We start from the raw sequence: 25,740 nt of genomic DNA, 5'->3' as shown, positions 1-25,740 counted from the left end.
GGAGCAACATTTGGGATGTAAATAAATAAAATAATTAATTAATTAATTAAAAAAATGAATGTTGCTGAGAGTTTTAGTTCTCCCTTTGGGGGCATTGAGTCTTTTCAGGGCTCCCCAGATTACCACCTTTAGTGGTTTGTTGTTTGGTTTTGGTTTTTGTTTTCTTTGTTTGTTTGTTTGTTTTTTATTTACTCATACAATAAATACATCCTGACTGCAGCTTCCCCTCCCTCTGCTCTTCGATGCCCCCTCCCTGTCCTCTCCCCTGGATCCTGAGTGGCTACTCTTCAGACATTTAGGCTTGTTTGTCCAATTCTGTTGTAGCCAAGGGACTATATATGTGGTCCATGACAGCCTGCATTAGCAGGAGCTACTTTGGGGTTCAATTTTGAACCTTTTCATGGACATCTCAGGGTTGGTGTGTCCTGAGTAGAGACAGCCTTGCATTTTGTGTGTATAGAACTCTCCCACTTCCCACTCTTCGCTTTGCCTTACTGCTGCTAAGAAAGGAACCATTGCTCAATACGTGAGTGTTAGAGCCCCGTAATTACAGAGGACCCTGTCCCCAGGGCCAGTGCGAATGCTGGTGTTTGTCCTGATGTCCACTCACGATGCTCACATGCTTGTCATGTTCTCTTGTATTCAAAATATCAGGATTTTGTCTCTACTTGGAAATTGCTATTTACCCAGCAGAGATGAGAGGTGATTTGTGTATATGTTCTGATGAAATCTGGCAGGTAACCAGTAGAAGAGCTCAGAAGGGACGGGAGAGAGAGAAGATGCCTTTGATGTACGTGAGCCGGGAGGAGGTCTGTCTCTTTGTCCAGGCTGCTAAACTTGGGACTTGTTTTGACAGTGAAGAGCTCTGGGCCTGTGTGAGCCAGATTGGTGACTCTGGGCACAGGGAGGTCAGGTGTCTTGTCAGGTCTCTGCTTTGAGGTGAGTGTGAGAGGTCACTGCGAAAGGGCAGGGAGTAACGACAGACCTTGAAGGCTGCCATTAGAAGAGACTTGCTCAGCTGAACAAGAACAGTTCAATTCTTCAAAGCTCTGAGGAGTGCTTAAGGAATCTGGCTAGCGGGAGCTATCTGTGATGTAAAGACAGAGCAACCAAGCCAACTGCTCTAGTTTTTTAGATGAATATATTCATAAGGTTCAAACTGGAAGTTGAGGTTATTTCAGATAGCTGCGTTTGACTGCATCCCTTGGTCACCAAGGTTCTTCTTGGCTTAGACAAAACCAGCATTATGATTTCCTGAAAATCCCAAAGGCAACCTGTTCAAACAGGACAGGACCAATGAGCAGTGAGTCCAGGATCTGAGCTGGGTGGCTAGTATTTTGGTGATGATCTTTGAAATGGCACCCTCTGCACAAAGAGGAGAAGGTGCCTGCAGGTTCTCAACTCCTGGAGCTGTCTCAGTGGTGGTGAGGCTGCCCTGGAGGGAGGCATTTGCAGGGAAGAGGGAGAGTAGTGTTGGATCTAAATCTCCAAACCTGACAGAGTCTTATCTCTGCGAGTAATGAGTCGTCTCCCTTTTGTTTTAAACCCCCTTTTTATTTGTTTCACATTAGGATATTAAAATGTCCATCAGTCTATTTTGTAAATGATTATGTTAATATTCCCCTGCACAGGTGTGCCAATATTTATTTGACCTTTTACAAACAGTGCTTCAGTGGCTAACCCAGCTTTGTTTTAAGTACTAACTGTGAGTAGATTCGTTTCAGTTCTGGGAAATGTAATTACTGAGCCCCAAGTATTTGATAAATAGTAAGACAACAGCTTTTGAAATCCAGTGTTTAGTGTTTGCCATGTCTCTGCAGCCCCTCGCTCTTCGCTCTCGTGTCCTCTTGCCCTTTGCTTGTTTCACCTCAGGACTGACTTGTTCTGGAAACAGGAAGAAGACCTGGTGTTTGTCACTTGTAACTTGAACTTCTTGGTTAAAACCATGTCTGGGGCCAAGGAGGTGGCTTCTTGGGTGAAGTGCTTGCTGCAAGACATCTGCAGCAGCCACACAGAGGCAGGCATGGTGGCACAGGCCTGCAGTCTCGGCACAGGGAGGCTCCAGAGGTTCGCTGACCAGCAGGCTAGCCAGTCAGTGAACTCCAGGGTCAGTGACAGACCCTGCCTCAAAATAAAGTGGCGCAATAGAGGAAGACCTTTAATGTCAATCTCTGGCCTCCTCGTATGCACACGGTGCTTGTGTACAGAGACCACCTCCTCACACACGGCATCTGACTTAAGTCTTCCTAGTGGAGTCTTGTCAGCCCTGTGTGCACTGTGAACATGGAGAAGCTGCAGGCCACAGTACTAAGGAGTCAGACAGAACAGCATCGTCCCACACTCACACTTTGCTTTCTGGCAGGATGGCATTCTGTAAATATTTCTGTCATTATACTCCTCTGTGTTTAGAGTTCTACCATTCTCAGGCTTGAGCGATAAAGAGTTGGCATTTACAAGTATGTGGGGACCTCACCATCATTTCTCCAGAAATTCAGACCTCAGGCATTGCTTTCACTAGACTGGGACCGTGAGGCTTCCTGCCCACAGTAAAATTTTGTATATACATTTATTGTAGCCATGCACAATTTGGGTCTAGATTTTAAGACTGATATAATATTTTTTAGTGTCTTAACCAGGGACTAGAATAATATAGTCAGTGAGCTAAATCCAATCTTATGTCTGTTTTTTTGTTGTTGTTGTTATTGTTTTTGTTTTTTTAATGCCCCCTAAGCTAAGAATGGCTTTTATATTTTAAAAGCTTTTTTTTATTATTATTATTTATTTTGTGTGTATGTGGGGTGTGTGTGTGTGTGTGTGTGTGTGTGTTTAAATGTTTGGGTTACCTGTGTGTTTAGCTGTTTGTATAGTGTGTGTTCATATGTGTACAGGTATGAATACACCTGTGTATATGTGCACATGGTGGCCAGAGAACAAAATTGTTCTTGCCACCTTATTTTCTGAGAGAGGGTCTCTTACTGAACCTTGAGCTAGACTGGCTGGCCAGAGAGCTCCAGGGATCTGTCTGCCTCTGCTTGCTTGCCTTACCTCAGAGCTGGGGTTATAGATGCATGTTGTCACGCTCAGCCTTTTACATGGGGGACTGGGCTCTGGACTCAGGTCCCTACTGAGCCATCTCCCCAGCCCAGGTTTTACATTTGTAATGGATTTTAAGGTTTATTTTGTTTTAATGGGTATGGGTGTTTTTGCCTGAATTGTGTCTATGCACCACTTGTGTGCCTGGTGCCTATGCAGGCCAGAAGAGGGCATCAAATCCCTGGAATTGGAGCTACAGACAGTTGTGAGCTGCGCTGTGGGTATTGGGAATTGAATCTGGGTCCTCTGGAAGAGCATCTAGTTCTCTTAACAGATGAGCCATTTCTCTACCCTCCTCCCCCAAACAAGACAACAAAACAAAAACTCTGCAGATCATGTGTGGCCCAAAGCATTGTTCACTAATTAGTTTATTACTGAAAGTCTTCTAAGCAGTAGTCTGGTGGCTCGTGACTGCTTCAGTGCCAAGTAGAACAACTGCCATGAGTTCAAAACCAGCCTGGGCTATAATGTCAGACCCTGTATTAAAAGAAAGAAAGAAAGAAAGAAAGAGAGAGAGAGAGAGAGAGGGCGGGGGGGGAGGGAGGGAGGGAGGGAGGGAGGGAGGGAGTTGAAAGTTTCCTAACCCTGAAGGAGAAGAACAAAAAGAGAGAAAAGTTTCCTGACCCTTTTCCCTGGTACATTGCTAACTTGGCTGCAAGCAAAGAAACTGATCATATATAGAAGTGGCCGAGAGGAACCTGTACTGGTGGCAGGGTGGCAGACAGCAGCCTTCCCTGCTAGTGCTTCCTCTTCTGCAGCTGCTCCCACAGCCGAGGGACACGGGCTCTCAGACATCAATCACTGTGAGAGCACTGTTCTAACCGAGTCTCACAGGAGCATCGAAGGCCAGAGCATCATATAATGAGCTGCTTCTGAAAGCCGGCCTGGGCCTGCTGCGGTCCACTGGCATTGCCTCCTAAGCACAATAAGATCCTGTTATATCATTTGGTAAATTGTTTGTAGTTGGGATTGAAAAGCTGTGGCAAAAAGAAAGCAATGTGTATACCATTGCTTAGCATAAGTTAGAAAGAGAAACCTTGATACCTCTCTACTGTCCTCTGTAGGCAGCTTCTGGAAAGAATGACTCTGTATTGGGGAAAAATATTTATTCACACTTGTTTATATACACACACATTAGCTTCTGATAGAAATAAAGTGCCACGACCATCATGGCTTAGTGTAACACATGTTTATTGTTTTATAATCGTGAAGGTCAGTAGTCTAATGGGCTGAGACCATCATGGCTTAGTGTAACACACTTATTATTTTATAATCGTGACAGTCAGTAGTCTAATGGGCTGAGACCTGCCTTATTCTTCTAAAGATCCTGTGGTTCTACTTTGTTGACCCAAGGCTTTGGGCACCTTTAACCTAATCACATCTGCAAAGCTCTTTGCCACTTCCTGTCGCAGATTTAGGGGGCTGGGGTGTGAGTATTCTGGGTGGGGCCAGTATTCTGCCCGACCCAGTGCACAGGAATCGTGGCATATTGGTGCTCTTGAAGAGGGAAACCAGTATGGAAGGAAGAGGCTTTATTTCCTTATCATTTTGTTATATATTTTAAAATATCTGCTAGCCTGGAGCTCCTAGGCTCAAGTGATGCTGTCACGTCAGCCCCCTGAGGAGCTGGAGAACAGGATTGTACCGCCTAGCTCCCATCTCCCATCGACTGATTTAGTGATTGATTAATTGAGATAGACAAGGTCTCACTACATAGCCCTGACTGGCCTAGAACCCACTACATAGACGAGGCTGTTGTCAGAAACCACAGTGATTAAAAGCCTGTGCCACACCCAGCCCCTTAGAGCTTTTTGCACAGCCTTACCTGCACACTTAGATTCCCTATACAGTTTTTTATTTGTTTTTGTTTTGAGACAGGGTCCTGGTTGACCTGGAAGTCACTCACTATGTAGATAGATCTGGCTGTCCTCGAACTCACAGAGATCTAGCCTTCTGAGTGCTAGGATTAAAGGCGAGTACTACTATGCCTGCCTATGAAAATTTTAAACCCTTTTAATATCATGTACTTAATGCCCACAGGTCTCTTTAGAATTCTAGTTGAGGATTCCAGCTTGGCTGAGCAGTGACGTCATCTTCCCGGAGTTTATGTCTTTATTTTTGTTGTCATCAGAAGGGGTCCCATGTAACCCGGGCTCAGTCTACAGAGTCCACTGAGGACTCCCTTGGTCTCTGTTTTGTGGGTTTGCTGTGAGTAGTCACCTCCCCATCAGCACCGCCCATTAGAGCTTTCTGTAGGGGTGGGAATGCCTCTCCACGTGGTCAGTGGGCGCCGCTGAAGCCCTCACGACATTGCATGTTAGGATTGTGGCTAGTGCAACTGAGAGACTGACCTTGTTAGTTTGGTTACTCGCTTGACTGAATTTAACTAGTCACATGTGTCAAGAGGCTGCCATACCAGACATTAGCTTTAAAAGAGAATGCAGAGAGTTCTGAGGTAGATGATTTCTTGTATATGGCCAAGCTACCTTAGCAGTAGACCGTGATCCAAGCTTCAAGCTTCATACTGCAACTGGATCCTGCTCCATTGGAAGAATATGACAGTCTGAGGTTAGATCCTGACAACCACTAGAAAAGGGTTAGCTTACCTGATACCTCAGCATCTCATCTTGTGGCCTTGATGCTTCTGGCTTCCTTTTATTTTCTTGTTTGTTTTTGCCTTTGTTATTATTTATTTATTTATTTATTTATTTATTTTAAAGCAAGGTTCCAGGTTTCAGTATGTAGCCCAGGCTGACCTTGAATTCATATGCTCTCACAGCTAGCCCCTAGCTTTGGGTCACATATGTGACCATCACGCCTGGGTTTTCTGATTTTTATTCCCAAGCTCTTGGAATTGTTCTCTCCACTTGCCTGGCTGGAAGGGACTGGTGTTGGTGCTCTCCTGATGGGTGCGTCTGTTCTCTTAGAGCACCGCTTCACCCACCATCCCAATCCTTTAGTGTTCCTTTCTGAGCACAGGAAGTGCCCCAGAAACAGCAGACTGGAACAAAACTTGCCTCTTCCTGTTGTCTTCTTATCTCTGGAGATGGAGAGCCACCGTCCTCCTGGACATTGACACTGACAGGCCTGGGAAGTCCTGGGCTAACAGAGACTGGGTGTGGCCATCCCAGCGTGGCCAGACCACTCTGGGACTGTGGTCCTGGTGGCATTCACAGGGGTGTGGATTTGGACTCCAGCTGTGCTCCTGAAAACTGGCTTTGCGTGGACCATGGAGCACTTGTGTTGCAGCTTCCTGTCCTAAATTCTCAGACACTCCCCCCCCCCCCCCCCCCCCCCGTGGCTCTTCTTGCCCCTCAAAGGCTTGCCCAGGGACTGTTAAGCCGCAGTGCTGTGTGTGGTAAGTGCATACTTAGGGGGGTTCATTTCCGGAGTCCCCATGGTAAAAGGATGCCAGGCGGCAAGGGCGAGATCCTGAGTCCTGTTTACGGAAGGGAAGGTGTGCTCAGGAGACCGTGAGCGCGCTTGGCTCCCACACTGAGGAAGGGCTGCTGCTGCTGTGGCCATTTCCTGGTCACCTGTGAGCCCAGGTGTCTGTGCAGTGAGAAGTGTGGCTTTGAGCCTGCCTGCTTTATAACAGGGCTCCCCTTGCCAAGTGCACTCTAGCAGTGTCATCACAATGTTGCACTTGACTGTGAGTAAGCTTTCTTTCCCCTCTGGAGTTAACACTGATCCCTTTGTCTTAACAGACAGGCATTCTAGGTCCAGTGTGGGCTGTGCCTGGTCACAGCTCATTGTGCAGCTAATCTCCCCGTACTCTCACAGATTCAGCCACCGGGGGCATTTGCTTGACTGTAGTTTTAAAGCCTTTTTCCCCCCATTGTCATTTACAGGAATTGCTAAATGACTCATTATGCCATGGTCAGCCCTCTGGCTCTTTGTCACAAAGGGCCTGCCCAGTCAGATTAAAGTGCGCAGCCACTGCAAGCGTCCAGTCAGCAGGTCAGCTTCTGTGGCTCTGGCAGAGAGCACTGAGGTGAGCCTGGCTTACTGCTCAGGCAGTGTGTTCTGGAGTGGAGTTTTGTTTGTGTACCTGCTCTAGCCTAGTGTAGGCAGGAGGCTTAGTGAATGAAGGAATATGTGGATGGTGGTGTCTGGTGTGTAAGAATAAAGCAAAAAAGGCAGAGATTCTCTCAGAAGTATGTACATACCTTTCTGGAACTTAGAACGTATTCTGTTCCCTGCCCGCTGAGTCTGATTGCATTGTACTGAGAGGCGCTGGAGACTGTCTTCCCTATGCTTGCAGGTCATCCACTTACCAACTAAATGGCATTGGGTAAAGCCTCCCTGGAGCCTCCTAGGGGAGTGATGGGTTTAGGGTTCATTATAGAGAAGCAGCTCAGCTCAGCCCTTAATGTGCTTTGCAGTGCTGTGGAAGGGTCCAGTCCCACTCAGTGCTGGATGGAGGTCCTCAGTCAGTGATAGTCTCTGTAAGCAATGTACCGCATCCTCTGCCATCTTGGGGGGCTGGACGCAGGCTTTAGAGACCAGCTCTTCAGCTGACATATGGAAGGAAGGTTAGGATTCAGGTTGTGATAACGCACTGTAACCCCTGGATACCTTTCCGGTCCTTCCTGGGTAAGGTGTAAAGCATCAGATGGCAGTGACAGGCCTGTGCAGTGGAGGGGACAGGGGCAGTGACATTAGCTGAGTCCTGCCACTCAACACAGTAACTCAGCTCTGTGCTCCAGAGTGTCAGAAGAAAGGAGTGACACCTCTGGAAGGCATGTAACTTGGGGGAGGGGGGGGGGCGGGGTTCCTCCAACAGTGAGGGTGCTGCCCACTCTACTGTGACTCTGGACTTGCAGGCTCGTGGGTGCAGAGGAATCTTGAGCTCTTGGGAGCATGTGGTGTCTGAGCTCTGAAAGTCACATAAGAGGAAATTGCATCAGATGCATCTGAATGTCATAAACCATCTCTTCCTTTGTCAAAAGAAAAGACTCATTTAGGCTGAGTCAGGGTGTGCCTGTGGAGGCTGACCCGTGTCAGTGGAGCTGTGAGAAGCAGTCCAGGGAGGTGTCCAGTGGACAGCGACTGTGTCTGCTAGACATTTGGGAGGAGGAGTTGAGGTGGACATAGAGAGAGGGTGTTGCTGGGACCTGCTCTCAGGAGGCTTCTGTCAGTACTGAGGCACTGTTAGGGTAGCTAGCAGTATTCAGACCCACTGAAGTGGCTGGGCTGCTGTTCCTCATCCTGTACGGTGTAAGCATTGTGCCACTGCTGAGTGCAATTCCCAAGGCCCAGAGAGCGAGCACACGGCTCCTGCTTCCCAGCTCACTGCTTTTCAGTTTGTGACTTAAGTACCCCATGTGTCGTGTTGGTAATATACATGTTGGTATTACAGATGTGTGTGTGCATGTATACAATACATGTTGGTATTACAGATGTGTGTGTGCATGTATACAATACATGCTGGTATTACAGATGTGTGTGTGCATGTATACAATACATGCTGGTATTACAGATGTGTGTGTGCATGTATATAATACATGTTGGTACTGCAGATGTGTAAGTGTGTGCATGTATACAATACATGTTGGTATTACAGATGTGTGTGTGTGCATGTATACAATACATGTTGGTACTGCAGATGTGTAAGTGTGTGCATGTATACAATACATGTTGTTAGTACAGATGTATAAAGATGTGGTCTGTCCACAGATACTTTCTGCTCTAAGTATATATGCAGATGTTTAAGCCTAGAAAACAAGCTACGCTGTGTGCTACTTCCTGTACAACAGGGAACATGTCAGAGCCTTGTACTCAGCTGTAGTAAGGTCCCGATTTGAGAAAGGCTCAGTGGCTCGTGGAGCAGCTCAGAGGGAGAGCACCACAGGTGAAGGGTAGAAAGGGCTGTGAGGCCTTGATGCAGGTGTGCAGACGAGAGGCCAACAGACCACAGCATGCAGAGTTACAGAGTAACAGAGGGCCAGTGGGATGGCTCAGTGGAATGGTGTTTGACAAGCAAATCTGATGCCAACCTTGATTGCCAGAAACCAGGGCAGAAGGAATAGACTTTATTTAGTTTTATTTTATGTGCACTAGTGTTTTGCCTGCATTCTGTTTGTGTGTTGTGGGTGTTGGAGCCCCTGGAACTGTAGTTGCAGATAATTGTGAGCTGCCATGTGGTTGTTGGAAATTGAACTCTGTTCCTTTGGAAGAGCAGCCAGTGCTTTTAACTGCTGAGCCATCTCTCAGCCCCATGTGTAGGAAGGATAGAAGGAGAGAACTGATTCCTGAGAGTCATCCGAATTCCACATGTAACAGACAGTGCATTTATCTACACCCACACCACACACACACACACACACACACACACACACACACACACACACCACACAACCACACACTAATAAATAAAATAGAATTTTCTAAAAGTGAAAATGCCAAGCAGCGTGAAGGCCAAGGTTAGGGTGCAGTGTCTTGGAATGTCAGGTTCGGGGGCTCTAGCAGGGCTCTAAGCAGGAGTGTCAGCATCACAGAATAGGAATGGGGTGGAGTAAAGGTGAAACTGAGGGTAAGACTGGAGAGGTGAGATAGAATGAGAAGTCGGGGAAGCTGGAGCCCCTGATGTCAGCATATGGCAAGAAGACCCTGCCGTGAGGCAGCCTTGACGGATGTTTGCAGACCCTCTCTGCCTTGGGAAGGGAGGCTTTCTTCTCAACCTGTTGGTCTCTTCTTGTGTTTTGTAGATTCGGCCAGTTATTGAACAGACCTTCCCTTTTTCTGAAGTCCCAGAAGCCTTCCTGAAGGTGGAGAGAGGCCACGCCCGAGGAAAGACTGTGGTTAACGTAGTCTAAATCAGTATGTGTGTGCCAGCCATCTGTCGCTGCTCTCTGCTTGTCGAGTGCCTCTGACCAGACGTCTAGCACTCAGCGACATTCTCCCAAGTCAGACTTTTAAGTCTCATGATCTGTATAAAACCTAAATCTGGACTGCTGAGAGAGCTCCCGGATACAGTTGCCCACAGTGCAGCATGGCTGCCTGAGTTCAGTTCCTGGAGCCCACCCGAGGGAGGGAGAGCTGATTCCACAGGCTTGTTCTCTCATCCCCACCCCCACCCATGTACACACCTCCACAGTGATAAAGAAAATACATAATGCATGTGTAGGCACACGCGACAGGTGCACTTGTGAACATCATAGGGAACCTTTGGTAGTCAGTGCTTCCACCAGGTAGGTTCTGGGCTAGAACCCAGGTCACTAGGTTTGGTGGCAGGTGTCTTGACTGAGTCATCTCACTGGCCCAATAAAATACATTTTAAAAATATGTGTTTTTAAAAATACTTGTATAAGTTATAATTTAAGTTGACATACAGAATAGTTTCTTCATGGCAGTTCATGTGTACACCTGGAATGTAGCCTTTTCTGCTAATCATTTGCCAACGGTTGATACAGAACTGCCAGCTCCTGCCCTTGCCTATAGTCAGTGGGAAATACATGGAATCTGTGGTTCTGGTCAGCTGGGGCTGAAGAACCAGTTGCGATGGAACTACTGAAGTGAAGCCTTTGCTTTAACTGACGCTGAGAATCAGCTGTGATTAAGAAGAGACCAGCATCATCAAGACAAACCCTGGGACTCCAGGGTGGCTGCTGCACTTGTCAGTGTGTAGAAATCGCAAAGGTGGTTCTCGTTTTGAAGGCATGAATGGGGTCATGGAAAGCAACTGAGGTGTGACACTGTGACAGAGCTGGAGGGCTGGGAGAAACCACTGGTGGAGGTGCTGCCTCAGTTGTAGTGGTGACCCCAGCATATTGGAGATACCAGCACCGTGGGGTGGACCACCGAGGACTGCATCAGCCACAGCGAAAGCCAACTCTAGCCTGTGAGACAAACTGTACGAGGAGATGTGGCAGAGATGGAGAAGTGGAGCTTCCTAGGCCTTGGCACCCAGATGATCATGAGTGGGTTCTAGATATCAAGCACTAAACATATTTGCTCTGAATTGTGATTGTGCCTTGGTTCTTCCCTCTTGGAATAAAAAGGTATGTCAGTGTGTGTGTGTGTGTGTGTGTGTGTGTGTGTGTGTGTGTGTGTGTGTGTATGTGTGTGTGTGTGTGTAGGAGCCCACAGTTCAGAAACTTGAACCTTTAAAAAGACACTGAGTTTTCTAAGAGAACTTAGACTTCTACAGTGTTGAAAAATTTAAAGACTGGGGCTTCTGAAGTTCCACTATCTTTTATATTGTGATGTAATACTGACATGACATCTTGGGGACAAGGAAGGAAAGGTTATAGATGACTAGCAATGTGTTTATGTGTCACGTTGAAAAGGGGCCAGTTGTGCTGACTAGCTTTTTGTCAACTTGATACAAGCTAGCATTATCTGAGAACAGAGAACTTCGATTAAGAAAATGTCCCATCAGATTGCCCTGGGCAAGTCTGAGAGGCATTTTCTTGATAGAATTGATGTGAAAGGGCCCAGCCCACTGTGGGTGGGTTGTCTCAGCGGCTGGCCAGGTGGTCCTGGGGTAAGCAAGGCGGGAGGAGCAAGCCAGTAGCAGCATTCCTCTGTGGTCTCTGCTTCAGTTTTACCCCCAGGTTCCTACCTTGAGTTCCTGCCTCAGCTTTCTCCATGACACCCTTTCCTCCCAGGTTGTTTTCTCTTGGTCTTTAACAGCAGTCTGTACCTAACTAAGACACCCGCCATGATGTGCTGCCTCACTGTAGTGCCAGAAGCAGCTGAACCCACCTTGGATGAAACCGCCAACTATGACACCACCTTCCTGAGACGTTACCTCAGATGTTGTCACAGTATATGGGGTGTGTGTGTGTGTGTGTGTGTGTGTGTGAGAGAGAGAGAGAGAGAGAGAGAGAGAGAGAGAGAGAGAGAGAGAGAGATCTCCTTTTAACACTGGAAGGTTTCTTTTCTTTTGGGACCAAAATCTCCTGTAGCTGAGAATGACTTTGAACTAAAGTGCTGGGATTATAAATCTATGCTGCCACACCTGGCTGATGACACTAAAGTCCTTACATTGTGCATGGAGACTGGGCTTCTTTCAGCAACTGTATCATGCTTCTCTGAGGGTTTTTCTGTGGCTTTTGCCACTGTTCGTTTTCCTGACCTCAGGTGCCTACCAGTCAGCCTGCCGTTCTTGAGTCTTGTCTCCATCTGTTCAAGGTGTTGATTGCTGTTTTATACTCATCTTCCTTTCTGTACCTTAGCTACTTACTTCTATCCTTTCACATAAATGGACCTGTCTGGGGAACCTCTCTGTTTTTATTCTGCATTTATTCCTATCAGGTATCTGTTTAGTATTAGGTTGGATATGAGGTTTCCTCTGAAGACACTCGAGAATTTTCTCAGTACAGATTTACCTGTTTTACATGTATTTACCTGCATGTATATAAGTGCACCGTATGCATGCAGTTCCTGCAGAGGCCAGACAAGGGCATCAGATCTCTCGTCTCTGGAGTTAGACAATATTCACTGTCATGTAGGTGCTGGAAACTGAACCTGATCTGCAAGAGCATCAAGTGCTCTTAACTGCCGATCTCTCTCCCCAGTCCCTGTCCAAAAAGCAGGACAGGTGCTGCATGCCTTTCATCTCAGCACTTGGGAGGCAAAGGCAGGCAGATCTCTGTGAGTTTGAGGCCTGGTCTATATAGTGAGTTCCAGGACAGCCAGGGTGACATAGAGAGCCTGTCTCATATAATTGTAAATGCCAATGCCACTTGACTTCTGTCTAGACCGTCTCAGCTCTTGTCCCTGAGCAATCCCAGGTGGCAGTGCATGAAATCCTTGAGTGCACAGGGAACCTCTGAACAAGACGGTGGCTGTAAGATTCCTGCCAGCCATGTCCCAGGTTGCCCGAGGACGCTTGCTGGAGTCGGAGGGCTGCTGAATTGATTCCAGGGTTTCATCGTGTAGTTAACCAGGAATAAGTTTATTCAAAAGACAAACTCAACAGTCTTTTACAGGCTATCTTACCCCCCTGTACTGTAGGGACGCACACAAAAGGACTACAGTCAGAGATGTACACAGAACAAGACAGACGTGTGACGTGCTGCCCTTTGTGCACGGTTTAAACTGCAGATAGACATTCGGACGATCAATTGCCTATTCTTGGCTCCAGAGAGGAAGCAGGCTTGAACAGGTGAAACAGAAGTAGGATTTGTTCAGCCTCTGACAAGAGCACCAGTACTGTGATGAGGAAGGTCTGTTCCAGGAAATGTCTGGCAGTTTGGCTTAAAAAGCACAGTGTGCAGTTTGAGCAGCAGGGCTGGGCCAGGGAATCACACAGTTGCTCCTGAAGTGCCCACTGAGGTCTGCATCCCTCTGCAACAACAGTGCACATTGCCCTTGGGATATCTCCCTCACTCTGCACACCTCTGCTGCAGAAGAGAGGTCCTGGTGTCCTCAGTTCCAAAGCAGTCATCCTGCAAGTGGCCCTAGAGAAACCAGGCTGAAAGGTCTTGGTTTAACCAAAAGTATAGAGTATGGCTTTAGCATTAGGTGTGGATAGCAAAGTAAGGGTTAATAAGTTAGGCCATAATTCTATCCCAGTAGCAGCTGTAAGGAAGGTATTAAACCATCTGTAGACACTTGAGGGCAGTCCATAGGCTAATTAACCAAGTTCTGTTCATGAGCAGGCATCAACATAAAATTTTGTAAATTTATTCATTTGAATACTAATTGAAAATAGTGTTTTGTTTATACTTATTAAACTTCTTGGAATAAGAATATAGGACTTTGCCACTCTGCCATCCAGCATAAATGGTCCTGGAAGTGTTAAGGCCATGGATCAGAAGTCTGACAGCGCATGCTCCAATGCTAAAATCTTCTGACAACCAACTTGGGCTTTTGTCCTTCCCTCTAAGGGAATCATCTGTATGTCCACACTCAGAGGTCTTGTCCCCTCCTGTTTCTGGAAAAAAAATCACAATGTGGTCTTGTCTTGATCTTTATACCCTAAAGCTGCGACTGGGGCAGCCTGTTGAAGGAGCTACTGATAAAATAAAAGGCAAAAAACAAGAACAACAAACTATTGGCTTCAAACTCAAATGTTTTTGAAAAGATAATTCTGTCTGCCATGGCCTCTGGTCCACTTTCCACTTGGCTCTCTCAGCAGCTCTGTAATTGTATTTTTCTTCAATAAGGTGGCCAGAAAATCCCCTAGAAATACTCCTCCTGCAGTCCTGGTTCAGGTTCACAGGACCATGGCTTCCCACACTTGTGTTAGCTTCTCTGTGTTCATTGTGTTGAGGATGATGTGATTTTGATCATACTGCGCACCCCCTGAATGAAAGAAAAAAAAAAAAATGTGAGAACCTTGCGGAAAAAGAAGGGAGAAAGTGTTTGTAGAAACACCTGAAGAGCAAAAGAGAACCTGGAGTAAAAGTGCTGTAGGGAAGGGGGAGGGGCTGGGGGAGGAGCTGGCACCCGGGTGATGAGGTCAGCTTGTTGGGGGCGTGGCTAGACTTCATCATGGGGACCAGCAACTTCATTACAGTCCTTCTTACCTTCTGGATATGGATGGAGAGATATATATATATTCACTTTTCTACCCAGCTATATAGGCCAGTCTGACTACTTAACTATTACCACATCGAAATGAAATGGGGGCGGCAGGGTAAAATCTAGAGAAAGGGAAAAGCAAAGATGCAAAGATGCCGAATGATAGAACTGGGGAGATCGTAGATGGGAGATACCAGGGAGGTGGGCAGCTGGTGGCAGTGGAAAGAGAAGAGAAAGGCTGTGCGGGAGGCAGCAGAGGGAATGAGTTCTTCATGCACGATCAAACAGCTGTAATTAGGTTAACGGTTTGAATGATACCCCAAGGGATGCAGAGGACACAGAAGACCCCCCACTGCTGGGAACTTGGGTGCATAAAGCAACGCTGAGTGCCGCTTTGTAAGAACCCTTCACTTCTCTCTCTAGCGTGTTTGAAGGGGCCCTCTTACAGGTGCTTGCTGAAAACATGAGGTACTTCTGTGTTACAGGTAGCCAGTACTTTCAGTAGAAGAAACATTAAAACAGAAAAGGTTATCTGATTTTCCCCAGTGTGGATTAACCATCCTTTCTGGTGATTTCTCTGCTTAAGCAGAAGCCTGTCCACCAAGGACCTCGTGGAAATTAAAATCTGCATTTAGATCAGAGCATAGATCCACGTGTCATCCTCAGCTAAGAAGAAACAACACTCATTTGTCCCTTCAACCATTTAGAACAGCAAAAGAGACTGAGAAAGTGGCTGGCGAAGGAAGTCATGTCCTCATGCTTAAGAATCTGGCTTGGTGTCAGCCAGCACCACAGCTCTCCAGACCAGGGTGCAGTGCAGAGCATGGGGCCAGGAAGGACTTACAAGCCTCACCTCCAGCCCCAGCAAGTCCCGCTCTCTCTCCATAAGGACAACACAGGCCTTAGCTGTGTTGGTACTTAGTGTACTTCTTGTTCTTATAGAGGACCTGGTTAGACTCCCAGCAACAGCATGGCAGCTTAAAACCACCCACGATTGGTCCCAAGAAATCCAATGTCCTTTTTTGACCTGGGAGGACACCAGACATTCAAGTGCGCGCGCGCACACACACACACACACACACACACACACACACTTGTGCATAAAACACTTAATATACATTAGAATACCTAGTTTTAAAAAATAAAGACAATAAACTCCAATAGTTCAGTATTAGGGACACGGTGCCTTTACATACTTTGTGTTTGGTGCCATTAGAACCACAAAGTTCTTGAGTAACAATCTCATTAATTAGTTTCCCTTTGAAAAGAATTTAAAACATTTTTTTTCTCTTAGAAAACATTTCTGGCCAGGCAGTGGTGGCGCACGCCTTTAATTCCAGCACTTGGGAGGCAGAGGCAGGCGGATTTCTGAGTTCCAGGCCAGCCTGGTCTACAGAGTGAGTTCCAGGACATCCAGGGCTACACAGAGAAACCCTGTCTCGAAAAACAAAAAAACAAAAAAAAACAAAAACAAAAAAAAAAAAAAAAAAAAGAAGAAGAAAACATTTCTGTTGACTGTCTGATACAGAAGACAGTGAGGGATGGGGGAATAGTTAAATGACTGTAAGTCCAAACCACAAACACACTCTTCTTTTTGCCATGTGTTAGAGACAGGTGGGAAGAGGTTATTTTTCTTTAAGTTTCCCTGAAGGCCAGGTCTCAGGCCACCACTGCCAGTAGTCCTGACACACCTGTCACCTGTGCACTCTAAGGTGGTGCCCACGCCTGTCCGTCTGTCTGAGAACGATTCTGTTGTTACAGGTAAATTTGAGTTCTTGGCACACGGGACTGAGGAGGTGTAATTTGAAAGAAAGTTTACATCCTAATTAAAATAAATCACTAGTATTCCCTTAAATGGCAGCTTACGCTAGAAGGATGCGGTCTGGTGTGGCTGAAGGAGAAACGTTGCGATTTACGGCCAGCATCGGGGACAAAGAGAAGATAATCTCCTGGAGTTACCTTTTCTGTATTGGTTAATGTTTAGTTTCTGTGCCTTGCATAGTAGTTTGGTTTGCCTATTGAGTGTACAACCCGACCAGGCTTTGGTGTCTTTTGATGAGAGTGAGTCAGCTTCCACTCTTGTCACAGGATACCCGGTCTGGAATCAAACTCCAACACTCACTAAAACAACTCACCCCCCACATACATACAAGAAAAAAGACTTGATAAGACTGCTGAGTCTTAGCCGGTTTAGCAGATAACAAAGGAAAACCACAGGCTCCTTCCTGCTAAGCACAGAAGAGCAGAGCTAGCAGTGCCTGGGCTCTTGCCAGGGTGTTGGCCATGCAGCCCACTCTTGTGTCCAGAAGGTGGCGCTGTTTCCCCACAGTCTGAGAAACTAAATTCAGGGAAACAAGAAAGTTGCTGTCCCGTAGAGAGCAGAGCCAGCCATTTTCTTCACTTTGGTACCCAAACAACAGTGTCTAACAGCCTGGCACACAGTGAAGACTGCTAAAAAAAACCTTGAGGAGTGTCCTAAGGACCACAGTACCTTAACCCTGGCCACAGAAGCTCATCATAGCTCAGTAAGAAACAGGGTTTGTTCAGCTGCATCTGGGAACTATTGTTACCCCCCACCCCCCCCATCAGCACCTCATCTTTCCAACTTAGTTACATTTTCCTGGGGCTCCTTCTTAGGGAAGGTGAGACTGGGGATGGATCCAAGCATTCTATCACCAAGCTAGGATCCCAGCCTCTTGTGGTTTTGAGACTTACCTTGTGCTGGCAGCATGAATGACCCTATAGGAACAAAGGCCCGTCTAGGTCAGTGCTTCTCCAATGGTTCACACTTGGGGCCATCTGTGAGCTGGGCCTCTTGTGTGACTGTAGATGCAGTGAGGGAGGGAGGCTACCTACAGCTGTCCATTTTCCATACCAGAGGCTTCCACTTGCCCTTTATGTGAAGTGCTTGGTGTCCATGCAGCCTGTAATCTGTGACTACATTACTTAATTGTTGACACTGCCTGCATCTGCCTTCATTCAGCCTAGTTTGCTTGCCTCTCTGAGCACCATCTAGTTCCTTGGGTTCTTTGTGTTCACTCTTACTGGTGAGTGGGTTGGCTGCCTACCTACCGGGACCACCAGGATTGCAAAGCATGTCTGCTTCCTATGTGGCTACAAACGCCCCATTTCCCATTGTCCAAAAGTGTCTTAAGGACCAAGCTGTCACTATTTCTTTGCCCTGACTTAGTCGTTTTCAAAGACAGCTTTGGCTCAGAGCCCTGATTGAATAGCAACTTAGAAGCCTAGGTAGCATACTGTGGCCACTGGTGATCACTGGTTCTCTATTGTGGCCACTGGTGATCACCGGTTCACTATTGTGGCCACTGGTGACCACCAGTTTACTACTCATCCTTTCCTCATGGGGAATAGCAGGTGTGTTAACGGCTGAAGGCACCGGGGTGCGGTGGAGGACAGGCCTATAATTCCAGAATTTAGGATGCTGAAGTAGGTGAGCTGCCCGGAGTTAAAGGGCAGCCTAGGCTACAGAGGTCCAAAAGTAAACATAAACTATAATGAACTAATAAATCATAAATTAGTCCAGCGCCGCGACTAAGTTTCCCCTCACTGACTTGCAAGCAGCAGCAGTGCCTGCGGGGGCCCCCCCCGCCCCCCGTGCTCCCAAATATAGAGTGGCTGGGTTTTTTCTAATGTGTTTTTAAATCATCATCAGTGGTAAGATTCTCGAACAATCACCCCAGCAACACCTAAGAACTTTAGAAAACCACATTTGGGGGCCACCTCCAGACCTTCTAGATCAGGAACGCTAAGGATCATACCCGGTAATCTGTGTTTAACATACCCATACCCCAGAGACGGACCACAGGACCAGCTTTCCCTCCTAAGCGCCATTCATTCACTCTAGAGAAGCTTCAGTGAAACTGTGTCAGCATCCCTCAGGTTCTGTGATAGCAAGGCTGGTTGGCAGGTTGACTACATCTGGATTAGCTAAAACCCAAAAATGGCTGCACACACCCATGAGGGATTTTGGCTTAATTAAGCCATTTGAAGTGGGAACATCCACTTCACATCCAATCTTTGAGGTGGGAAGACCCACCTATAATCTGGGCCATACCTGCTGAAAGTCTGTATAAGAGTGGGTTCTCAACCTGTGGGTCACGGCCAACCCTTTCACAGGGTCACCTAAGACCACGGGAAAGCACAGATACCTACAGAATGAATAGCGGTAGCAAAATCCCAGTTATGAAGGAGCAATGAAAACAATGTTTCTGGCCGAGGGTCCCCACAGCATGAGGAACTGTGTAAGAGGGTCACAGCATTGGACAGGTTGACAGCCACTGCTGTATAAGGCCATGGGAGAAGGAAGCCTCCCTCTGCTTGTTGGCTCTAGTTCTCGATGGCAAGCCCATTCCTTCACTGGCGTTAGAGCCTACTTCTTCAGGATTGCAGTGTATTCTGACGACCAACTAAGACATACAGTTACACAAAAATTTCCCACTCAGATCAGACCAAACTATTGTGTTCTTGGACTTTCCATTCATAGGCAGTGTGGGGAGCCGACAGAAGGTGGCTATCATCCTTGCAGCCATCTTGAGCCATATAACCTGACAAGAGACTTGTTTACAATAGCCTACAACAGCTGAGCACACTCTGATAACATCTTGTTTTAGATACCCAGGATTTTCCCTTGGGTGTGTGAGACTTAAAGCTGTGATTTAGAGCTGAGGATTAAGGGTGTGACTTAGAGATCAGATTTAGAGACAAGGCCTAAGGGCGTGACTTAAAGGCGTGACTTAGAGGCGTGGCTTAGAAGTGAGACATATAAAAGGCAAGAGGCAGACAGAAGGGTGCAGTACAACTTGGAACTAGGAATTAGGTTAGAGAGTACAACTTAGAGTACAACTTGGAGTAGGAATTAGGCATTGAGGAAGAAGACTAATTAGACATTAGGCACTTAGCACTTGGAAGAAGTAACCTGGAACTTGGAGGCACTAGGGACTAGGAACTAGGTTCTAGGAACTCAAGACTTGGGACTTGGAGAGAAGAAGAGAGACTGAAGAATAAATGGGATTGAATCACACTCTGTCTGGTCTCCATTCCTCAAGTCCATCCTTACTTTCTCTCTTGCTGAACCCTGACCCGTGGACCAGAGCAGCTTGGGGCAGTACGGCTCTAACGATTTAGCCCTGAAGGCTTTGGCAGTGCGGGTTCCAACATTGACAGAACAGTTCGAGACATTTTGGACCCCAAACGTGGGGTAGAGCAGTTCTCAACATTTCTGTCCCCCAAGCGTGGGGAAGCTCGGGTCGCAACAGGCAGCCATTGTTGGATAAGCTGGACCACATTCTAAGTCATTCTAATAACTACCCTTTCTATATAGAGAGATTCATAGAGAACTCTAATACACTGTGATTCCTTCTAGAACTCCAGCTTTTTCAATGAAACACTACCTTTATGTGCATCATCAACTACACTGACCAAATAAGATCACAGCCTCACACCACTATAAAAATGGGACTGAGGATATAGCTCAGTGCATACATGCTTAGCATAGGTTAGTCCTTGGTTCAAAAAACCAGTTCTTGGCTCCCCACAGTGTATTAGCAGCACACTGGCATTTCCCAACAGGCTTTTCCTTACTTAAGGAAGGGGACAGCACAGGGAGGGAAACGGTCCTTACCTTTCACATCCAACACTAAATTTGGTTTCAGCTTGCTGTAGATCCTGCCGTCTGACTTCATGCACCAGAACTGACTGTCAACATTTTGATCGAGGGCCAGTCCTAGTTTGGAGCCAGATGTGACGAGGCTGCCCACGATCGTCAGGCAGCAGTCTTCTGCTATCTGCTCAGGAAACAACAGGTTGTCTCAGAACTCCCACTCAGAAGTCCCTGGCTGGTTTTAACCCACATGAGCCTTTCCAGCTACGAGCTGGAGTAACTGAAGCCAAGCACCAAGCCTTTATTTCAGATGACATGAGTGCTGGCGAGCCTCAATCCTTGAGCATCGCAAGACTGCCCCTTGTAAGACTCTTACTATTAAGAGAAGGCTCAGGCGGAACTAAGTGGTTAACACAGCTGCCTTTTGGAGAAGCGCCAGTTTTCAATTCCCAGCACCCACATGGTGACTAACAACTGTCTGTAACTCCAGTTCCGGGGCATCTAATGCCCTTTGCTGGCCTCTGTAGATACCAGGCACGCATGACTGCATATACGTGCAGACAAAATATCCATACGCTTAAAAATCAAAACAAAACAAAACAAAAAACCTTCCCCAAGCCCTAGAGGAGCCTTGGGACAGTAAACTGCCCACGGTGTGGGTCTCCCTGCCAGCAGTGAGCATGCTCAGAGCTGCATCTGAAGCTCACACTTGGCCCGAGTTTCCAGTTCACGCCTGCTCTTCTCTGTAGCTGCATTAGAGCAGCCACAGAATACATCCCCGCCTTAAACCTGGAGTTACAGTCACTTACTCCTCGACTTTCCTCCGTGAGAAACATCTAAAATTTTCTAAATGGGCATGCTATCCAGGTATAAAAAGTAGAAAAGTGCAAACCCAGAAGAGGGTGCCTAAATGCAAGGATTTAAAAGTTCCCCTGAAGTAACAAACAGCATTGCTCACCGCTAGCACCATACTACAGAGAAAGCGTATTAAAAGTGGACTGTTCTGGGCAGGGGGAGTGGCTCAGCAGACGAGTGCTTGGTTAGTACTCGTGGGGCCTTGGGTGTGGTGCACGTGCACATATACACACACGTGCTGGTGAAAGTCTGGTGAGTGTGTGGCACATTTCACCTTTTCTCCTCCATCTACTGAAACGAGATATCAAATACGATCCCTGGAATGTTGGGACCGCTGAGGGTACCACTCTCTTGTACTGAGAAGACCCAAGGCAGAACTTGCTGCCTTCTCACCTCCAGTCCTTCATCCACCCTTTATCCTGATGCTTTCTTCTGTGTTTCTAAGCCTCACCTCTGCTCACAAATGCACATCTGTGTCCCCTCAGGCACACAGTCAGAGTGAATGGGCGCGCTCCTGCTGACTCACAGGCACCGAGGTTTTAAAGTACCAGGAGCAAACTGTCAAGCTCATAAAGTCAGGGAGTCGAGAAGAGGCTCGGTGTGACGCTCGCCTCGTGACCTCTAGCCACTGCTTTCTGTGTCTGCTGCAGCAGGAGCCATGAGAGTATAGCGCCATTTCCACCTTCACAGTGGTGACCTTCAGGATGTGGGCCGTGTGGCACCCTGGGGGTGGGCTCTGATGTGCCAGTCAGTGCTCTAGTCAGTGGCTCTGAGGAAACTCACGTCAGTCCCTTCCTGGATTCTCTTCCTATTGTAAGTTCCTAACCCTGACTCTGATTCTGTCACAGCCGGGAAGTATTTTCACAGGGAAAGCCTCCCATTTTATTTCTGGAACGGTCTTGCAGCATCTACCTGGAAAGGTCAAAGGCACAGTCAGGCAAAGGTCTGCGCAGGCAGCGCTAAATGCTCACCCGGCATTTGATGCACCCTTCCTGATAGATCCAAATCTGATCATCAGCACCGACATCTTCCATGACCTGGACTCGGAGAAGCTTCAGGTCCTCTAAGTTCCCGTTGGTTGACATAAATAGTCCTGTCGCTTTGTTTCGAAGTCTGAAGTAAATTCGTTTCTAGAAGACAAAAAACCCAATGGTAGTTACATACAACTGTGTGGTCGGAAGAACTGAGACGCTGGCAGCTGGAAGAATCCAGAATGGAGCTTAGGGAGGGCAACCATACCCAGGGGGCTAAGGGACTAAGTAAGTGCTGTTCTCAGTGCTAGCAGTGTGGGGACATTCCAGCGTGACCAAGGCATGGAGTGTGCATGTGACAACCAGAGCTGACACATGCACACGTGCTGTTGGGCTTGACAGCATGTCTGAGGTACCCTTGCTTCTAGGTGCCAGCTTCGTGTCCAGAGGCTGAGGGAAGAGGGGCCAGTGTCAAGCTTCCAGCCAAACTATATTTACAAAAATACTTTTCTAGAAGGGTCTATGCACAGCAAGGAGGGAAATTTCACATACCTGAGCAAAGGGCCGGAGGGAGCCTATTTGGCGACAGGCACTGAACTCATACCAGTTTGGCACTTCTGCAGGAGACAGCAGGAACTGCCGGCCTCTGTAATTGCCATACTCATAAGTAACCCATCTGAAAAGAGGACAAACCACAGCTGATGACAACTCCCATTTGATGGCGGGCCCTGACAGTTACAGTTGCTTTCAGACTGCTGTAAATTTCTCTTCCCCCTGTCCCCCTTCCTTTTTCTTTTCTGTTTTTGAAACAGGGTCTCTCTGTGTAGCCCTGGTTGTCTTAGACCTGGATATGTAGATCAAGCTGGCCTGCCTCTGCCTCCCAAGTGTGGGGATCAAAGGCCATCAAATGTGCGCCATCATGTCCAGCTCAGAACACGCTGAAAGTTTAGTACACACTGGAGGGAAAATAAGCCTACGTTCTAGAGCAGTCAAAGCTATTTCTTGATAAACAGTGAATTTTTGGAGCATCAGGAGTAATGATGTATTCATGTTAGAATTCATTCCGAGAAGTAGGGAAGTTTAACTTTTCCTCCAATAAAGCCAGTGAGACAGTGCTGCTCCCTCAGTGGGACTCTGCAGTCCTTTCTGAAAATTGTTCATAAAACACACTCAGGTTATGGATCCTAAATGCTATGTTATCCTAAATAATCAATACTAAAGGTAATGCTAGCCTAAATAATTACCATGTACAAAGTTCTCATGTGTGTACTGTTGAGTGTAATGCTTAGATAAAAACAAATTCTTTACAAACGGAGGAAGGAGGGTCTGCCAAATAAAGTATGCGTGAAGCCATGATAGAGACTGTTACTTCTATGCTAATTTAAGATACATTGTAAAACAATTACAAAACAGTTTTGTTGTTGTTGTTGTTTAAAATAAGACTGACTCTTCCCCAAATCCCCAAAATGTGAAGCTAAGTTTCTTCCACCCACATGCTGGCTTGCCAACTTGAGAACCCTACAGGGTGAATATCCCATGATCCTCTTGCTCTGCCGATCATTGCAGAAGGATGTTCTCTATTTAAACCCCAGAGCTCTGAATGCACACATTTCATCGATCTCACAAAATAGTCATTAAAATTTATTGAAAAAAAAAACATTAAAAGCTTCAGCCCTAATAATTCCGTAATTGTTTTTAGTGAGCTTGCTTCAACCCATCCACCTGCTGCAGATGCAATCCCTTCAGTATCTGTGATCTCAGCATGCCTTAACATGTTGTTTTAATAAAAGAAAAATGTTTCCATAGAAAAATGCATTGCATTGATATGTGTTTATTTATGCCCGAGTTAGTTTTAGAATTACACAGAGTTACACAGAGTTTTAGAATTACACAGAGTTACTGTGAGTTTAAAAATATTTGGCTGATGGGACCTGGGCATGGTGATGGGTACACCCAGCATATGGGAGACGGCAGGTGGATTCCTGTGAGTCTGAGGCTAGGCTGATCTACAGAGCAAATGCCAACCCAGCCAAGACTCCCACAGAGTGACCCTGCCAAAAGAGGAAGGAAGGAAGGGAAGGAGGGAGGGAGAGAGGGAAGGAGGGAGGGAGGGAGGGAGGGAGGGAGGTAAGAAGGAAAGAAAGAAGGAAGGAAGGAAGGAAGGAAGGAAGGAAGGAAGGAAGAGCAGGTGGTGGCATAACTTTTTATTATTTTATTTGTTTGTATGTGTGTGCGTGCGCATATGTGTGTGTGTGTGCTTGTGTGCATGTAAATATGATGGGCTGGGGACATGCAACACCATGCATGTGGAGGTCAGAAGACAACTCTACCTAGTCAGTTCTTCTGTTGTAGGGAGTAGACCCAGGTCATCAGGCCTGCACGGTGAGTGCCTTTCAGTCACTCAATCATCTGCCTGCCCCTCCCAGTTGACTTAATAATCTATACAGCATCTGCAATCAAAGAAAAAAGTCTACCCTTTGCTCTAAAATCAAAGAGCAAGGTCTTTCAGTCTTTCAAAGGATAAAAACAAACAAAACAAAGAAACCTAGCTCTCTCTAGTTTGCTATTAAAAAAAATGCTTCATAAATTGACTGAGTACTATGTTGTGAGTTCCCCTGGGGATTTTAAATCCTTAACCTAAACTTAAGCAAAAAAAAAAAAAAAAAAAAAAACAAAAACAAAAACAAAAACCAACAATTTCTGGATACATGGATGAATGATGCTTTTACACAGGCTTGACCCACCAAGACAAAAATGTCATGGAGGTATGTAATGTTAACTCACAAAGACAGCCAAAGACCGTCTGTTCACTTAAGATGGCGTAAGGAACGTTTGAAGTTGCCAGCACCGTCCCTTCTTGGCACATCTATTCACATCAGTCAGTCACTTAGTGACGGTATTCATTTCCATTTCCACTGTGAGGAAATGGAGATGCATCCAGACTGAGCTGGCACGTTTGAAGGTATGTATATGTATGTCTTCATATGTATTTTTAAAATGTGCTTCATAGGAAAAGCTTGTCTGTGAAAGCAAGAAGGGAAGTCGTCCATTTTAGCAGATGAACAAGTAACTCACTCACATGCCACCAACGACCTGCACGGAGCGGATCTGAGTGCTGAATCCCAGGGAGCGGAGATTGACGGTTTCAGCGTTCAGTTCTATCTTTTTCCCTTTGAAGTTTTCTCTTTCAAAAAGAATAATTGTTGGCTCGGAAAATTCCTGTTTGGAGGTAAATTTGTTCATCTGTTAATAATGCAAAGCTTTTGTAGATCGCCTGAAGCAGATGAGACACCGTCTACTCTCACGGACAAGGCACAGGACCCTGCCAGGCCTTACCTATCTAGACACTTAGCCAATTGGGATGTTTCAAAGACAGGATGTTTCAATTGGAAGGGTAGGAAGCTCTCCTATTGTACCTGCAGGCAGGTTAAAATAGATCACAGGAAAGCAGGGACACAGGCAGCCCATGCCTGGGGAAATGGCTGTATGCATGAACACCAGCCCTGTATGACATTTCCTTCATCTTAGCGAGACAAGGCTGGATGGAAAGTCACAGACATTAACAGAGAGGGCCAGAAGCTGTGGTAGCCTGGTGTCCAGTGGCCAGGTGATACGGTAGTGTTCTTAGGAGCCTAGGAGCCTTTCCCTTACAAGTACTTCTGGTGTCTGGAGTTTTGGTTTGTTTGGGTCGGGCGATCTGGATTTCTGAGCCTATGTTAGATGTTA

At 46.6% G+C, this 25,740-nt stretch overlaps 2 protein-coding genes across 4 annotated transcripts in view; one reads left to right on the top strand and one right to left on the bottom strand.

The window, feature by feature from the left end:
* Rtn4ip1 (reticulon 4 interacting protein 1) overlaps nt 1–11,109 on the top strand; it is a 48,560-nt gene extending 37,451 nt beyond the window's left edge. For both annotated transcript variants that reach the window (XM_034524236.2, XM_076917065.1), the window contains exon 10: nt 9,804–11,109. In XM_034524236.2, the coding sequence (XP_034380127.1) occupies nt 9,804–9,911 (108 nt within the window). In that variant the 3' untranslated portion in view covers nt 9,912–11,109. The remainder of the gene's footprint in view (nt 1–9,803) is intronic.
* Nucleotides 11,110–12,976: 1,867 nt separating this feature from the next.
* Nucleotides 12,977–25,740, bottom strand: part of Crybg1 (crystallin beta-gamma domain containing 1) — a 193,018-nt gene continuing 180,254 nt past the window's right edge. For both annotated transcript variants that reach the window (XM_034524246.2, XM_034524247.2), the window contains 5 exons: nt 25,094–25,233; nt 22,567–22,690; nt 22,015–22,173; nt 20,210–20,372; nt 12,977–14,349 (listed from right to left, as the gene is read on the bottom strand). In XM_034524246.2, coding sequence (XP_034380137.2) covers nt 14,261–14,349; nt 20,210–20,372; nt 22,015–22,173; nt 22,567–22,690; nt 25,094–25,233 — 675 coding nt within the window. In that variant the 3' untranslated portion in view covers nt 12,977–14,260. The remainder of the gene's footprint in view (nt 14,350–20,209; nt 20,373–22,014; nt 22,174–22,566; nt 22,691–25,093; nt 25,234–25,740) is intronic.

Source organism: Arvicanthis niloticus, chromosome 20 (assembly GCF_011762505.2).
Source record: "Arvicanthis niloticus isolate mArvNil1 chromosome 20, mArvNil1.pat.X, whole genome shotgun sequence".
Taxonomy (NCBI): domain Eukaryota; kingdom Metazoa; phylum Chordata; class Mammalia; order Rodentia; family Muridae; genus Arvicanthis; species Arvicanthis niloticus.
Note: the sequence above shows the minus strand (reverse complement) of the source record. Positions and strands in the feature narration are given on the sequence as shown.